Source organism: Argentina silus (assembly GCF_951799395.1).
Source record: "Argentina silus genome assembly, chromosome: 1".
NCBI classification, from domain to species: domain Eukaryota; kingdom Metazoa; phylum Chordata; class Actinopteri; order Argentiniformes; family Argentinidae; genus Argentina; species Argentina silus.
In genome coordinates, this window is record NC_139655.1 from 21,043,069 (window position 1) to 21,060,296 (window position 17,228).

Here is a 17,228-nt window from a genome sequence, read left to right on the forward strand (position 1 = left end):
CTGTACTCGCTTGTCCTTGACATTGACTGGTGAATTCAGAGTCCTTGGCACAATAAGTACAATAATAAGCTCTGCCATGTGCCTTCAAATACTGTCATATTAACACAGCATAAATATCCAGAATCCAGAATCATCCTGCAATGTGGTCCAGTGAATAGAAAAAGCCCCAGGGGCTGAGAAATGCAAACATGGGGTATAACTTTCATATGACATACTGTATATTCTAAAATCTGTAAATTTGACTCATTTAATAGTACCATACACATACTAACAACACAATATATGTTTTGTAATGTATAAGTGGATGATACATTGATGGAGGATTGTGGTGCATTCCTACCCTTACAATGTAAACCACTTCCGCCACTTTGATCAACTTTTTTGTTTTTATGTTTAGTGAAAGTGGGCGTAATTCTCTTGAACTGAACAATGAATGACTTCACACTGCAACACTACTTTAACTCTGGCATTTTTAATTGTCCATGGAAAAATGTGTGTACCGCAGGTAGTCGATACAAAACCCCCAAAATAAACATGATAAACAAAGAAAAACATGACATCCAAGATGAAGAGCATTCTGCCATAATCGACAGAGCCCCAAATTTGCCCCTTTACTTAAAACACTTTATTTCTTTTGTTTTAAAAAAAAAAAAGCAATAACAACACAAATAGCACTTAAAGAGGGAAATCAACTAAAATGAGCAAATACATTTAAATCATTTTGTCATTTTATGTTAGGTTATCTGGTGTCCTCAGCTGTTAGACTGTACGTCTTGTGCCCTCTCCATAAAGTGTCCCATGTACCCACTTAGCCTAAGTGTTCTCCTCTGGCAGAGGAACACAAAGACCCTACTGTTGGACTCCTGCCTCTTTTGAGTCATCACCAGCTGAGCAATGACCTAACACAGCAGGTGGCCAGCAAAAGAGTGTGTGTGTGTGTGTGTGTGTGTGTGTGTGTGTGTGTGTGTGTGTGTGTGTGTGTGTGTGTGTGTGTGTGTCTCTGTCTGTCTGTCTGTCTGTCTGTCTGTCTGTCTGTCTGTCTGTCTGGGAGGGGAGCACAACATAACAGCATATAAAAAGCAACAGCAGTCAAGTCTTAAAGTCTGTGCTGCGACGTTTGAGCTTCTCTGGGTTGTTTGAGGCCATGTGAGAAAAGTCCCTGAAGATGTCCTGGTACGTCTCATCTCCTGTGTAAGACATGAGAAGTATGGTTAGTGCGAGATAATGGCGATATTTGATTTGTTGGATTTTTTGTTAATCTATTGTCTGTGAATGACTGCCCTCTCCTGCCCCTGCACTCCCCCTCTATTCTGACATACAGTATGCGCTCCTTCAAAACCCTATCAACAAACCTTAACCATTTGTTTTCCCATTTAACTATTTTGCCATGCTGTTGATTCAGTAAGTTTAAATATGTGGTTCTAAACAGCAATAAAGCACAAATACACACATACCAGTGCATTGTACATCTGTGCGGACACACACACACACACACACACACACACACACACACACACACACACACCAGGTGAGGCTGAAGGAGGTAGAAATCAGGTCAGGCTCATTGTATTGCATGGAATGGAATGAGGAATGGTGTTCCTCTGTGTTTGATATCATTCCTCAGTCCGTTCCATGCATTACAATGAGCCCGTCCTCTAATTTCTACCTGCCTCAGCCTCATCTGACACATACCCTCACACACACACACACACACACACACACAGAGTTTACCTGTAGTGCTGTAAGGCAGGATGTAGCGGGAGACACACTGTGCAAGCAGCAGAGACCAGTCGCCCATCTCAATGGGCAGAAGAATGAGGCACAAACACACACAAATGGTAGAAAAACACACACAACCACATACAAACACACACAAGCACACACAGAACAGTGACAAAGCACTACACATCAGACTGGCCAGCAGAGTGTGCATATATTCACAACAAGCAGCGCTACTCTAGTCCCCCATGGCTGGGACAGGTATTGTTACAGAGTACTAAGATTGGTGAATCATTGTCAGCACTGAGGTCATCTGGCAGACATTTTGGCCATGGAGGAATGGATAAGCGCTCTTTTACTCAAACAACACAGCAGTTATTGCAACTCTGCCCAAATCCATGGCTAAGCTCTAACTCTTCAGCATGCAACTCTACTGGATATGAAGGACAGGATGGCTCATTCCATACAAGGCAGCTCACTGTATATTTACATTGTTAAGTTATGGCAGGCAACAGCAATACTAAACAGAAAGGCAGCATCAAAGAGATTTAAGCAGAACACAAAACAACCCTGGTCGCTTAGACATGACAGATGTACCAGCTTTAAAAGATCCTACAGTAAAATAATTGTCTGGGGGACATCATATTGTAAAAGCTTAAGTAAAAAGTGATGACATTTAGAGTTGGATTTAATTTGAGGGAGTCAATACAGGGGACCATGTTAGAATGAAATGTGCATCAAATGCCCATGGAGAGACCATGGCACCAATAGAACCAAAACAAACTAATACCTTCTTTTATCAGGCAGCCAGCATTACTGTGTGTATAGTAAGGGTGGAATCCTAACTTGAGATTTGCGCGCGTAAATCAGACATTCACGTAAATCTTGCATCGATGTCAATGGGAAATTTGCGCGATGACACACGTTCGGATCTCGAGTTAGGATTTCCCCCTTAAATGCATACATATAATCACATAGAACTGCACAATATAAAACATATGTATAAATATATAAACATCCCTTTAACATTGCAAATGTCCTGTCTTAACACACTCAGCGATACACACATACATACTGCAGAGCTTATATGGGCTTTAAAGTGCAGGATGACTGTGCGTTCATTCTACATCAAAGTGCAAAGTGGACTCAATCGTGGGTGTAGTTACATAAACATTCCCTTTTCTCTATCTTGAAACATCCTTAGTTTCTCATCCTTCCACAGTATATACTCTCTGTGTATTCATGCTTAAATAATCCTAGTGTTTCCCTTCTATATCTCTGAGATGTCCCATTCCCCTACTGTAAATCATGCTTGTCCCCACCCGCTTCCCTTGTATTTCTGTTACCTTCTCCTCTAGAGCTCACTCTAGAGTAAACCTGTTTCTGGTTCAGAGTAACTATCATAAAACCGTTGCATTCTAAAACGTTTGTTTGGCAGTGTCAAAGAACATTCTCTTTAATGTTCCATCAATCCCTGTCTCTACTCATTCTGTCCCCCAAGTGCCCACCCACTCAGTTGGTTCTTGAAAGCCTGAAGGCTCTTCCTGGTTTGGCCTACCCCACTTCCCATCCCGCCCCCTCCTCCCCCACAGCCCAGTTCCCCTGAGTGACCTGATTGGCCAAAGGCACCGTCCATCTCCCGCATTTCCTTGTTCATCTTGGCTATCCGCAGCCTGTTAGGAGAGAGAGGTGAGACAGTCTGAGTGAAACATACGTCATGATGAAAAATACTGCTGGTAAAAATGCTCTCACTACATCTGTTAGAGTGTGTGAGTTCATAGCAAATAGCCCCCCACTCACAGAGTGACGATATCAGCATTGGCGTTCTCCACAGCGATAGTGATGGGGTCCTTCTGGTTCTTGTCTCTGGCATTGTAGTCCGCGCCTCTCTTCAGGAACAGACAAACCAGCCTAAAAGACAGGAACAAAGTCAGTGTGTGCGTGTGTCCAGTGTGAAAGTATGATGGTGTTGTGTAGATGTGATGTATGAGTGTTGTTTAGTTACACATCGTACCCAGTGTGTCCCAGTATTGTGGCGTGGTGGAGAGGTCTTCTCCCATTGCTGTCTGCCTGGTTCACATTGGCTCCATTCTGTAGTAGGAACTCACATGCTGCCAACGCATTCTGAGAGGGCAGAGAGCAGAGGGTAGATAAGGTAGATATCACCTGACTACACAACACACACACACACACACACACACACACACACACACACACTCACAGCGGTGACGGCCTGTATGAGTGGGGTGCTGCTCTCATCGGCAACGTTGACCCAGTTGACGTCGGCTCCGTGGGCCAGAGCGTCGGCCATGACGGGGAAATGCTGCAGGGCCGCAGAACGATACAGCAGAGCCCCGGGATGAAGACCACTCAGATCCTCCCCTTCATCATCTAAATCTGTGGAGGGGAGGGGGGACAGAGTTGGTGTATGTGTGTGTGTGTGTGTGTGTGTGTGTGTGTGTGTGTGTGTGTGTGTGTGTGTGTGTGTGTGTGTGTGAGTTTACACTTGTGTGTATGTGTGTTTCTCACCTTTGTGAATGCCTGTATTGTTCATTTGGACAAGGTCACTCGGGCTTAGCCCTAAGGGGAGAGAGAGTCACATGACATTCCTTCCTTCAGCAGGATTATAGGTTTATCCTACTAATTACAACAATACACACAGAGAGACATACGGGTGTGTCCTGACTTACCCTTTCTACTGTGTCAACATTTTTAGGGATCATGAATGTGTGTGTGTGCAGTCAAGTACCTGTAAGTCGAGGCAGGGTGGCGCGGTTGGGTTTGGGTTTGAGTATGGGTCGGGTTCCGAGTCTGTCCTGGGTGGTGGTTCTGTTCCTCCGGGCGCTGGAGCGACGTAGTGGAGTGTTCTGACCCGTCTCCGGAAGTTTCTGGATGAACTTCTTCTCCACGTACTTGGAGCGGATCCATGACTCCTTATCGCCTCTGGCAGAAGAATGGAGATAGAAGGAAATGGAGAGACAGTCTGGTCATTCTAACTATAAGCCATTCAACTGAAAAAGAACAAGAATCAAATACATATCAAACACATTTCAAATGCATGGACAGTCATGCACATTATCTATGACACACAGTTCTGTACGACAGGGCAACTATTACAACACACCTCACACACTACAGAGCCGACTAGATACCACACACAGAAAGAACACACACAGAACCATGCAGCTGCATAGCACACTTCTGGGGGACAGTATAGTCACTACACAAACCACCATCGTCATCTACCTGTGCAACTTCCTGTCTGTCCTTCCTGTTGCATATTAAAGTCAGAGAATAAGACATTGAGATCTGATTAGATATTAGATAAAACAAGGGAGAGCAATAATGATGAGTTACTGTGAGAAAGTTTGACAATTATGTTTAGCAGGAGGGTACATAAAGTGCTTTTACTCAAATTACTTCTGTGTGGAAAATATACCTGCAATTTCAACAATGTGACACCAGGAGGAGGTGAGGGGTGAATTTAAGCTTAGGTGCAACATTTCTAAGGTTGCAGATAGGAATGTAATATCTGAGCCGATCCCTTCTCTTCAGAACACAGTATCATGGTCACACATCAGAATGTTTTGTTATTTTCCCTCTCCAAAACCAGTAGGCTTTAGTGATGCTGTGGACATGTTTGAAATATAGATTTGAAAACAAAACACGTTTTCCATTGACTTCATACTGTAATGCTAATAAAACTTGACTGTCTGTGTGACTTGATTTTCAGGTGCCACTGAAAAGTGATAGCGCTCGACTGACGAGCTGTGAGAGAGAGGAGTGGACCTCACCTTGGACTGGAGGGGTGGGGTTTCTTGATGGTGATCTCATCAATGCGTGCCTCATAGATCCTGTTGATGGCTGTGTTCCCTAACTCACACATCAACTACAACAAAAAGAGGGTAGACATGAGGACGTCATCATTTGAATACTGTGTTAATACAACATTTTAAAATAGGATACAGTATATCCACACAGAGAGGAGACAAGGATGCACTGTACAAGTATTGGACCTGGGTCTATGTCTGCTTAGGAGATGCTGTGCCTTACCTTGACCAACTCTGGCTCCCATGAGTCCAGAGTGAGGGAGCGCACTTTGGAGAAATGGACACCCAGGCTCCTGTAACACAAGAAGTGTTACAGGAGTAACATATTTATATAAAGTTAGGTCCATATATATTTGGACAATTTTTGTTATTTTAGCTGTTTACCAAAACATTCAAGTTACAGTTATATATGAATATAGGCTTAAAGTGCAGACTCTCAGCTTTAATTTGAGGGTATTCACATCCAAATTGGAGGAAGGGTTTAGGAATTACAGCTCTTTTATATGTAGCCCCCTCCTTTTCAAGGGACTAAAAGTAATTGGACAATTGACTCAAAGCAGTTTCATGGACAGGTGTGGGCTATTCCTTTGTTATTTCTTTATCAATTAAGCAGGTAAAAGGTCTGAGTTGATTCCAAGTGTGGCATCTGCATTTGGAAGCTGTTGCTGTGAACGCACAACATGCAGTCAAAGGAGCTCTCAATGCAAGTGAAACAGGCCATCCTTAGGCTGCAAAAACAAAAAATCCATCAGAGACATGGCAGCAACATTAGGAGTGGCCAAATGAACAGTTTGGTACATTCTGAGGAAAAAAATAACGCACTGGTGAGCTCGGCAACACAAAAAGGCCTTGGACGTCCACGGAAGACAACAGTGGTGGATGATCGCAGGATCCTTTACATGGTAAAGAAAAACCCCTTCACAACATCCAGCCAAGTGAAGAACACTCTCCAGGAGGTAGGCATATCATTATCTACCATAAAGAGAAGACTTCACAAGAGCAAATACAGAGGGTTCACCACAAGGTGCAAACCATTCATAAGCCTCAAGAATAGAAAGGCCAGATTAGACTTTGCCAAAAAACATCTAAAAAAAGCCAGCCCTGTTCTGGAACAGCATTCTTTGGACAGATGAAACTAAGATCAACCTGTACCAGAATGAAGCGAAGAAAAAAGTATAGAGAAGGCTTGGAACTGCTCATGATCCAAAGCAGTGTGATGGCATGGGCATGCATGGCTTCCAGTGGCACTGGGTCATTAGTGTTTATTGATGATGTGACAGAAGCAGCCGGATGAATTCTGAAGTGTTTAGGGATATACTGTCTTCTCAGATTCAGCCAAATTCAGCAAAGTTGATTGGACAATGCTTCACAGTACAGATGGACAATGACCCAAAACGTACTGCAAAAGCAACCCAGGAGTTTTTTAAGGCAAAGAAGTGGAATATTCTGGCCAAGTCAATCACCTGATCTCAACCCGATCGAGCATGCATTTCACTTGCTGAAGACAAAACTAAAGGCAGAAAGACCCACAAACAAACAACTGAAGACAGCTGCAGTAAAGGCCTGGGAAAGCGTCACAAAGGAGGAAACCCATCACCCATTTGCCTGCAAAGGATTCTCGACAAAGTATTAAAAATGAACATTTTATTTATGATTATGTTAATTTGTCCAATTACATTTGGGGCCCTGAAAATGGGGGACTGTGTATAAAAATGGTTGTAATTCCTAAACGTTTCATACAATATTTTTGTTCAACCCCTTGAATTAAAGCTGAAAGTCTGCACTTCAATTGCATCTCGATTATGAAAATTGTGTCACTGTCCAAATCTTTCCAGACATAACTGTATGTCTTTCTACCAAGGCTCAAAGCATTTATAGTATATTGTGTGTGTGTGTGTGTGTGTGTGTGTGTGTGTGTGTGTGTGTGTGTGTGTGTGTGTGTGTGTGTGTGTGTGTGTGTGTGTGTTATGGAAGCAAATAGTGGAGTAGTGTGTGTGTGTGTCTGCTTACCTGTGTATGCCGGAGCAGACGATGCAGAGTGTGATGCCCAGGTTGATGGAGGCCCAGTCAGGACCAGGCTCTCCACAGTCGCAGCATTGTCTGTTCCCCAGGATAGACTGAACTTCTTCTAGTGCCTCACGGCCCGGCTTCTCCTGCTCCCCACACATACCTCCTCCGCCCACACTGCCTATGGACATGGAGCTGCACCGCTCCCTCTGAGACACACACACACACACACACACACACACACACACACACACACACATACACACACATACACACACACACACACACACACACACACACAAGGGGTTAGTGGATGAATATGTGTGATGATTCTTGCTCCCCAGCACTCCTTATGAAATATGCACACATGGGATGAGATTTTTGAGTGTGAGTGAGGTCATATGCATGCAGTTATTTGTGTGTAGGCTTATGTGTGAATTTATAGTAAGTATGTGGGTGTGTGTGTGTTCTCACTGGGCTGTGTGTGTCCTCTCTGCGTTCCTGGAAGGCGGAGGCGATGCTGTTCTGGACGGCACTGATCCAACCCTGTTGTTGTCTCTCTGAGTCCGCCTGCAGCAGACAGCTCCTGTATGGACACACACACATATTCACATACACGCACGCACGCACATACACACACACACACATACACACACGCACACGCACACATACACACAACTACACTATGTACACTCTACATACCGTATCTCTTACTGCCTGCCGAACACACACACAATGTGCATGCAGCCACACAGACAGACATTATTATTATGTATGCCACAGACAGAAATACAGTATGGACACACATACACATTCACACACACACACACACACACACTCACACACACACACACACACACACACACACACACACACACACACACACACGCACACACACACAGGTTGTTGTAGACTCACTTGGAGGGGGAGACCACTTCAAAGAGGAATCGTCTGTCATTATCAGCACTGGGCTTCACTGTGCACAGACGCAAGTCCTCTACTACGACTGTGAGTGGATCCTGAGAGAGAGACAGGTCAGGTCAAGCAGTGTGTGTGTGTGTGTGTGTGTGTGTGTGTGTGTGTGTGTGTGTGTGCGTGTGTGCGTGTGTGTGTGTGTGTGTGTGTGTGTGTGTATGTGGACAAGTGTAACATTGTGTCTGTCTCATTGTGTCTGTGTATCTAAATGTATTCAAGTGTGTTAAGTGGATTGCCATTCAAAATGCATAACAAAGTAAAGCAGCAGCTTAAAAAATCCACCTTGAATTTCTTCTGATACACCAGTTGATTTTTTTGAATCGAGAACCAGCGCCTATAGTCAATGAGAAAAGATGAAAGGTGATGTAATCAAGAATGCAATCATCTACTTTCACAGCTTAGAATACTCAAATCATCCTGGCTAGAAAAACTGATATTTAGGGTAAAAAGAGGCATGAAACAAAACAAAAACAGCGAGAGACAAAAAGAGAGGGAGAGAGAGAGAGAGAGAGAGGGAGAGAGAGGGCGAGAGAGAGAGAGAGAGACAGACAGACGGACAGACAGACAGACAGACAGAAGGGGTAGAGAAGGGGGAGAGAGGAGTGAAGTACCTGCTCCAGGTCTTGAAGGCATTGCTGGCTCTCTTGTACAGGTAACCCTCCATGGCGATGCCGTTGGGTGCATCAGTATTGAAGTCCATGATGGAGTCATCATAGGACACATCCTGACAACACAGCACAAACATCCACGATGGAGTCATCATAGGACATATCCTGACAACACTGTACAAACATTAACAAAGACTGGATGGGCTTTCCCCCTATCCACTGATATAGAGTCAGGTATCATTTCACCCCCCAAATAATTATGGTTAGAATTGGGAGTAGGGTAACCTACTAAAAAAGGGTTTACCTTTAGCCAAAAACATCATATACTATATCATTGGAAGGAAGTGATGCCAGAGCATGTTTGTACAGAAGTGATGTCAGCAAATATGACTGTATGGAAGTGATGTCATTAGGCTCGGCTGACTGTATTTTTTCAGACTACTAATATAATCAGATAGTGGTCGGTGTGTATTTCCTTTCCTATGTTTGGTTAAGGTGTTTACCTTTTTCTTGATGGCTGCATGTCTCTGCTCCATGTCCCTTTTCTCCCTGGCTGAGTTTAGTACCAACTGTGTGTGCTGTGTGTGTGTGTGTGTGTGTGTGTGTGAGAGAGAGAGAGAGAGAGAGAGAGAGAGAGAGAGAGAGAGAGAGAGAGAGAGAGATGTTTATATGAGGGAGTTAGGTCATACTACATACAAATACATTAATTTTCAAATAATACACATTATGACATTTTTTGATGCCTTTTCTTTTTGAGAATGTTCTCATGTCATCCATTCTGAGTAGAAGCCAAAAGTTCATCTAACTGGTCAGGCCAATAATGGTTTGTGTATTATTAATTAATGGAAATGTTGATTTGATTAAGGCCTTGGGAGGAAAGGCAGAGGAAGAGGGGAGATAAGAGTGAGGAAGAGAAGAGAGGAGAAATTTAAGAAAGGAGAGAAGAGGAAGGGAAAATGAAAGGGAGGAGTTGAGAGCAGAGGGAGGAGAAAGAGCAGAGAAGGAGGGATACATGGTGAAGGAGAGTTAGGAAAGGAGAGAGGCAGATCTGAAGGAGAGGAGAGAATGAAGGGAGAGGAGAGGAGAGGAGAGGACAGGACAGGCCTTACTGGCACAGTGAATAAGACATCTTGGACAGCATCGAGGTGGCCAAAGAGTACATCATTCAAGACTTCCTCTTCAGAAAACAGGAAGTAGGAAGTACTGAACCTCTCCCAGCTTCCTGTGCTGGATCGAGGAACAAGCAATGGGTTTTCCTCAATCCACAATAGTCTTCTTCTGCATCTCTCTTCAGTCCCCCCCCCCCCCCCTCCCCATTTCCTGTGTAAGTTGTAAGTAGAAAGAGGTAAACCAGACTCTGTAGTTGTATCTGGCCAGTGAAAGGTGACTTGCTTCCTGTTTCATACTCTCTGAAATGAAACGAACATCCCTTTGTACCATTTAATTGAGTTGCATTGCCTCCTCTCAACATGGCCTAATTCCATGTATGGAAGCACTGTCAGTTATACTAGAGTAATGTAATTATAGCCCTGTTGTAACAAACATGGCAGGGATTTTGTACCATGAGCGCAAACACGCAAACACACACACACACACACACACACACACACACACACACACACACACAGTCAGTCATGTGAAATGTTTCCTGTTGTCACAACCATGCTCACAGTTTCCTGTCAAGATGAGAGGGACGTCACCTTGTGACTTTCCCCTCCCCTCCGAACCACCTCGTTAGGACTGAATTACTGAAGAGATGGAACAAACTGCTTGACAGTTGGAGAGTTTGTGGAGTAAACCCTCTCTCTATCTGTCTATGAAGAGGAGAACACACTGCAACATCAATCTGCTCCTTTAGTCTGAATTATGTGGGTCTCTTTTTACGTCTGCTTCTATGTCTTTTTCCTTATTTCAGCATCTTATTTTCAGGGAGCTAAACTTCCTTCTCCCTCTACTCTCCTTAGTCACCACACTCCCTGCTTAACCCCATTCTAGGTTCTCCTCCCTTCACTTCTAAATCTCTCTTTTTCCACCTGTTTCACTCACTTCTTCACCCAGGGTGCGTCGATAGTCGTCCAGCTCAGAGAGTGACTGGTGACCCTGCTGAAAGAACTGGGCCTGGGCTTCCATCAGAGACAGCATCTTATGGGGAAACCCAAAGAGACACAACACCTCACATCAGACTCAGCATCTGACAGGTGGCACAGAGACACAACACCTGCAACTATCGTCTGCCAAACCAAAATGCTCAGTTGAACCAACTACCTGACATGCACATGACATGGATTCAAACATGCAATATTGAGCATTTCATAAGCAGTAAAACAGGAGACTCACAGCCATCATAATGTCTGTCTTCTTCTTGGCCTCGATGACATTGATCTGCGACAGGGAAACAGCAGCTTGAGTGAACATGTGTGTTTCCATGGCTGTTGCTACTAGCCCCAGGGTATTTATAGCTAGCAGCCTGCAGGGAAGCCTTGAGGCAAAATAGTTATCTTTCATAGCAGCAAAACAGTGGAGGCTGTTGGAGGTAGAAATGGATGGGCGCATTGTAATGCATGGGAGGGAATGAGGAATGGTACCAAACACATTGGTACCATTCCTCATGTGTTTGGTACCATTCCTTATTCCGTTCTTACAATGAGCCCTTCCTCCGATGTGGCAACAGCCACTGCAGCAAACTGATGTTTCCAAACAGAGGTGCTGTCGCATATTTTATCAATGCCATTTGGTACCAGTAGCCAGTGGTCGCAATACATCAATTATGTAACTGGCTCTGTTTGAGGCACGTGAAGCGTATGTGTGAAGTTGTATATATGCAGTATCTACACTACTTTTCATGACTCTCCCTCTCACCTGCAGTACGTAGTCCAGGGCCTCAGAGCGGAAGGCCCTGCGGGCGTTGAGCAGAGCGTTGCTGGCTTCATCCATCTCGTGCTGCTTCCCTCGTACTGGGACCTGGGCGTTCTTCCCCAGCACTACATCCAGGTTCTCACTGCTGCGCTCAAACTCTTTACGCACCTCCTTAAAGCGACGCACATCCCTAGACACATTCATATAAGTCATAATAATTATGCACTTTGAGATTATTCTTGTATAATTAAAAGTGCTTTATACATGTAGTAAGATGTTTACTTTTGACATTTCATGTTTAGATTTACATGAGGGGGAGGGGAGTAGGGTTGAAGGAGAAGGGGTTGGGGAGGAGAGGGAGTGGGAAAGAGGGACAGAGGGAGAGGGGGTTAGGAGAGAACAGGGGTTAGGGGAGAGGGAGCAAGAATTTTAGGATATTCTGAGGAAACAGATAGGTGCAAAGCTCACTCACTCTTTCACAAAACTCTGCAACTTCAACTTCACTGACTTCTGTGTGGTCTCTATTACCTCCTGGGAGAAAACGAGAGGAGTGTGGAGGAGAAAGGGAGAGTAGGGAGAGTAGGGAGAAAAGGGATGCATACAGTCATTTACTCATTTACTAATTAGGATACAATACGATTTTTGTCTGTATCTGTATTCAAAAGACTTTAGGTGGGTGGCAATGCTAGAATGTTTGGCTACTAGTGCACTGGACCTGAGGTGCAGATGGATGACAGAATAGAGGCTAGATACTGACATGGCAGACATTTGCATCAATAGTGAGGCACAGGAAACCCAAACTCACCCCCTGAGCTTCCAGAATAACGGTCATCTTTCTGGAGAATTTCTCCAAACACCCCTGGATGGTAGGAGAACACATTATTTCATATCTAGAATAACATGTGTATCACATCTCTATAACATCTTCTTAACCCACAACCTCTTACTCAATATTCCTCTTGACTTCCCCTTACTCAATATTAATTTCCCCAACAGGAATTAACCTGGAACAAACATGTAGGCACAAAGTAAAAACCATAACGTGACACAGCATATTACAACATATTTTACAGTATGTCATACTGTCCCCAGAACAGTGGTAACAGTGTAATACCCATCATCATCAACATAGTCTCACCCCCATCATACTGTCCCCAGAACAGTGGTGGCCCAGCTCTTTGAGCCCAGTGACAAAGCTCTTGCTGGTCTGACAATATGCCTTGCCAGCCTCTAGCATAGATTGGCACTGCTTCACCAGCTAGACAACACAACACAACAACACAACATGACATTAGAATACAACTCAAAGAAACACAACAAACACACGTCAGAATATGACACAAAACAATCTGGAATACAACACAATACAATCATACACTGAGTATCTATTCATTATTAAGTAAATGTATTCCTACTTGAAATCGATTCTCTTCACCATAACATACTGTACATTCCAGGTACAGTACATACAAATATACTGTCTGACCTTTAATAAACCGAGGATGCATTTGAATGTTAGCTAGGTACTGTAAACCATTGATGGCGAATTAGGACTATAAAGTGATTGAAAGGACAATGTGTGGTTATTTTATTTTACATTAGGTAACAATAGTGGAGGGAAGCAGAACCAGAGTTTGTTCCCTTCAGCTCAGGTAAAACACCAGCATGACTCTTTCACTTCACAGTCTCAGAGGGACAGAAAACAGACCTGATGATATCATAGCTTACGTGTGTTACGTGTGTGTGTGTGTGTGTGTGTGTGTGTGTGTGTGTGTGTGTGTGTGTGTGTAAAGTGTGTAAAGTGTGTGTGTGTGTCTCACCTTGTCTAATCGTGTCTCCAATTCACTCACATCTCCCTGCACCACTTCGATGTCAGCCCTGGTAGAAACACACATGCACAACACACACACACACACACACACACACACACACACACACACACACACACACACACACACACACACATTAGTAAGCACATCAAACCACAAGGTATTTTCCTGTGCACTGTATTAACGCCCTCCTTTGGCAACACTGGTCTTTATAGGAGTGGTTCCACTGTCAGCAGATGAAAATGTTTGAGCATGTGGCTCCACTTGTTATATTGATTATTATTGAATTATTGATTGTGTGTGTGTGTGTGTGTGTGTGTGTGTGTGTATGTGTGTGTGTGTGTGTGTGTGTGTGTGTGTAGGATGGCCAGTAGAAGGGTAGTACTCTTTTCTCTTCTGTCTGTCTTTCTCACATTAACGGCCTAACCATGCGGTTTCCGCTGCCTTGCACCAACAACCGAGAGAGAGAGAGAGAGAGAGAGAGCGAGAGAGGGAGAACAGACAGTGTCTGTTTGTCTGTGGTGGTAGAGAGACAGGGGATGCAGGTCTTGGGTCAGTGAAGGACCATTCATATTCAAATGGACCTAGCCCAGCGTGACATGGGTGCTAACACAGAGATGCCTCTGGTTTAAAAAAGTAAAATGAGGGCAAAGATAGCATTGGTGAAGAAGTGTGCACGTGTGTGTGCTTGTGTCTGTGAGGGTGTGTGTGTGTGTGTGTGTGTGTGTGTGTGTGCGTGTGTGTGTGTGTGTGTGTGTGTGTGTGTATAGAGAGAGACATCGAGTTTCTGCAGCGATCCACCACCAAAAAACACACTTCCTGTCTCCTGTTTATCACCTCAGTATCACTTGCTTCACTTCCTGTTCCACTCCACCACCCCACCCCTCCCCCTGGTTACCTAGCAACGGGAGGCAGCAGTTTGAAGTGGTGCCCCAAGTGTTCGGCCTTTCTACAGTATGTCATCCCTCTTTTCCTCTTTTGATGCCTCTTTTCCACAGTTATCTCCCTCTTCTGACATTCTTTCACTCTGTCCTGTGTATACTTCTACCCTGTGTCTGACCATGGCCTACTTCTAGTCCTCCCCCTCTTCCTCCTCTCTCTCTCTGTTCTTAGTCAGACACAAGACCTCACCACTGCAGCATGCTCCACTACCCCACAACTACTCAATCTTTCCATGTGCCTGAACACCAGACCCAGAATGAGAGAGAGAGAGAGAGAGAGAGAGAGAGAGAGAGAGAGAGAGAGAGAGAGAGAGAGAGAGAGAGAGAGAGAGAGCTTAACCACTGTCACTGCTTCTGAACAGCCAACAAACTAAGAGGCACACCCAATGTAACAAACGTATTTTATTAGATACTTTCAAAACCTTTTGGTTCCTTGTTATGTTTAAATAAAACTGACTAAAAGGAGATGAGGGAGAAATGACCCTCTATAATAAATAAACAGTGTTACATCCTATACTTATTTAATATCAAGTGACTCTTATCAATATCAATTGATGACACACAAAGACAGTCACATCAAAAAGAAACGTCAGTGTGGTGAGAGTCTCATTGCAATGGACAAAACTGACCACTGCAACAAGGCACTTAAGCCATATGTACAGAGCTGACACTAGGCTATTTGATAAGTGCAGCCTATCAACTGTTTCTGCAAACATGAATACTATAACCTATGCTCAGCATAGTAGATTTAGCAAATCTGACCTCCGTTTTCTACGCACATCTCTCCTAATATGGATATGTTACAGGTTTGAAGCAGTCTGAAACACCAATCGCGCATGCCATAGTTAGTGTAATTGTCATTATATAGTTAATCTCTTACCTGAAGCGGGGGGAGTCTTTAAGGCACTCTTCAAAGTCCAGTTTGACAGTCATCTTTCAGTTATGACCCTAATTACAATAATAACTTAACTATGTATGTGTAATAATGAACGTGACATGGGGAGTGCGGCAATTACATAAAAGATAGAAACACTTATTTACTTATCCTTAACTACATTTAGAATATAGCTATTTACATGAGAGTTTATTGCTGTTTTCAGAAGTTTATATGGGGAATTTTCAATAAATAAGTTCTATTCTCTTCAATTCTCTCCCACCCGTCATCATGAGCTGAATTAGTGAGCCACGTCTTTGTGTTCTTAGACTAACGAAGTAATTAAGAGATTTAATAGGAATAAATGCTATTTCCAGTTCAGTGGTAGGAACATGTAGTTATAGACGCTCATACTCTCCCTGAATTTGGCGCGCGCATGCGTTACGAAAATCCGGAAAAATGCCCCAAAAACTAGGTAAATGCCACAAAAATAGGTAATCCGAGTCCGACACAAATAAAACTTCATGGGAAATTCCTGAATGAGATCAAACAATCGATGACATTTCCCTTGAGGACCCACGGGTTGGCCAGGGTGACATAGACACAAGTAATTCTCCTTCCTATTCGTCTCTGCTGCTTTGGTCCACCCTTCTTCTCTCACAAGTTCCGGGTATGTGCCGTTGCTCTGAAAGAAAAAAAAAAAGTGCCAGTTGGAGTTTTACAGTGCATTTTAAATTAGTGTCTTCAACGGGCTTTCAATAAGTGTCTTCAACGTTGAGAGGCAATTTAACTGGGGATGTATACATTCTAACAATGACCAGATTTTGTGGCTTATTCAAAGTTAAGGTAGGCCTACAGTATACAACCCTGAGAAGACCCCTCATGCCCAGATTACTTTTATGTTGTGATCACAAATTGAAGAGTATTTTTGGACCAAGTAGCCTGTACTGTAAACTCCCACCAGGACAGTTATATAATAGATCCCAATTATTCAGTCTTTCATTTGTGTGTATTCCCATCAATGTCAATGGTGTTATAATTTATTGGTCATTAACAGATGAAAGTAGTCATCATATGTTTTTTTTTATGTGTACCATGATACTAATTCAGCAACTCCCTCTATCCCCATACAATAGTTAAACATGCAGAGACACCACTTGTTGTTTAGGGTGTGTGTTCTTGTTTGGCAACCTCCTCCTCCTCTTTCCCTTGTTATGATGTGTGTACCTTGCGTTGTTGGCAAGAAGCTCTCCATTTAATAGTCTTACACACGCGCGCGCGCACACACACACACACACACACACACACACACACACACACACTCACACGCACGCATTATGTCTCTCTATTTAAAACAGAATACTTAAGTCAAATAAACCTTGAGCGCCACAAAATAACTCTACCTCAACTTTTATCACAACATACAGTTGCAACATACAGTAGCCCTTCTATGTAACCGGAGAGCCCTGCTTACCTCAACTGCAGTCTGTGGTTGACTGGCCCAGACAGTTATAATTACAGTGGCTGATGGTCTATCTATCCCTATCATTTCTGTCTCTCTGTTGCAATACACAGGCGCACAGAAACAC

General features: G+C 43.6%; 1 protein-coding gene across 1 annotated transcript; it reads right to left on the minus strand.

Annotated features, from left to right (window-relative positions):
* Window positions 1-452: 452 nt before the first annotated feature.
* Window positions 453-16,289, minus strand: acap1 (ArfGAP with coiled-coil, ankyrin repeat and PH domains 1). The gene is made up of 23 exons (XM_083676023.1): window positions 15,646-16,289; window positions 13,816-13,873; window positions 13,134-13,253; window positions 12,801-12,854; window positions 12,468-12,526; window positions 11,999-12,185; window positions 11,477-11,521; window positions 11,186-11,281; window positions 9,643-9,717; window positions 9,143-9,255; window positions 8,814-8,865; window positions 8,475-8,575; window positions 8,031-8,142; window positions 7,560-7,765; window positions 5,773-5,842; window positions 5,514-5,608; window positions 4,469-4,662; window positions 4,249-4,299; window positions 3,941-4,116; window positions 3,734-3,843; window positions 3,520-3,630; window positions 3,331-3,392; window positions 453-1,187 (listed from the first exon to the last, which is right to left on the minus strand). The coding sequence occupies exons 1-23, from the start codon at window positions 15,696-15,698 to the stop codon at window positions 1,090-1,092; spliced, it is 2,298 nt and encodes a 765-aa protein (XP_083532149.1). The 5' UTR covers window positions 15,699-16,289; the 3' UTR covers window positions 453-1,089.
* Window positions 16,290-17,228: the final 939 nt, after the last annotated feature.

What these genes read in the sequence shown, in the direction of transcription:
- acap1 (XM_083676023.1), bottom strand. Translation starts at nt 15,698, where the DNA reads ATGACTGTCAAACTGGACTTTGAAGAGTGCCTTAAAGACTCCCCCCGC. An exon ending in ATGCAGCCATCAAGAAAAAG is followed by an intron (nt 9,256 to 9,642) that starts GTAAACACCTTA and finishes CTGTGTTGTCAG; the next exon opens with GATGTGTCCTATGATGACTC. An exon ending in GAGAGGACACACACAGCCCA is followed by an intron (nt 7,766 to 8,030) that starts GTGAGAACACAC and finishes TGTGTGTCTCAG; the next exon opens with AGGGAGCGGTGCAGCTCCAT.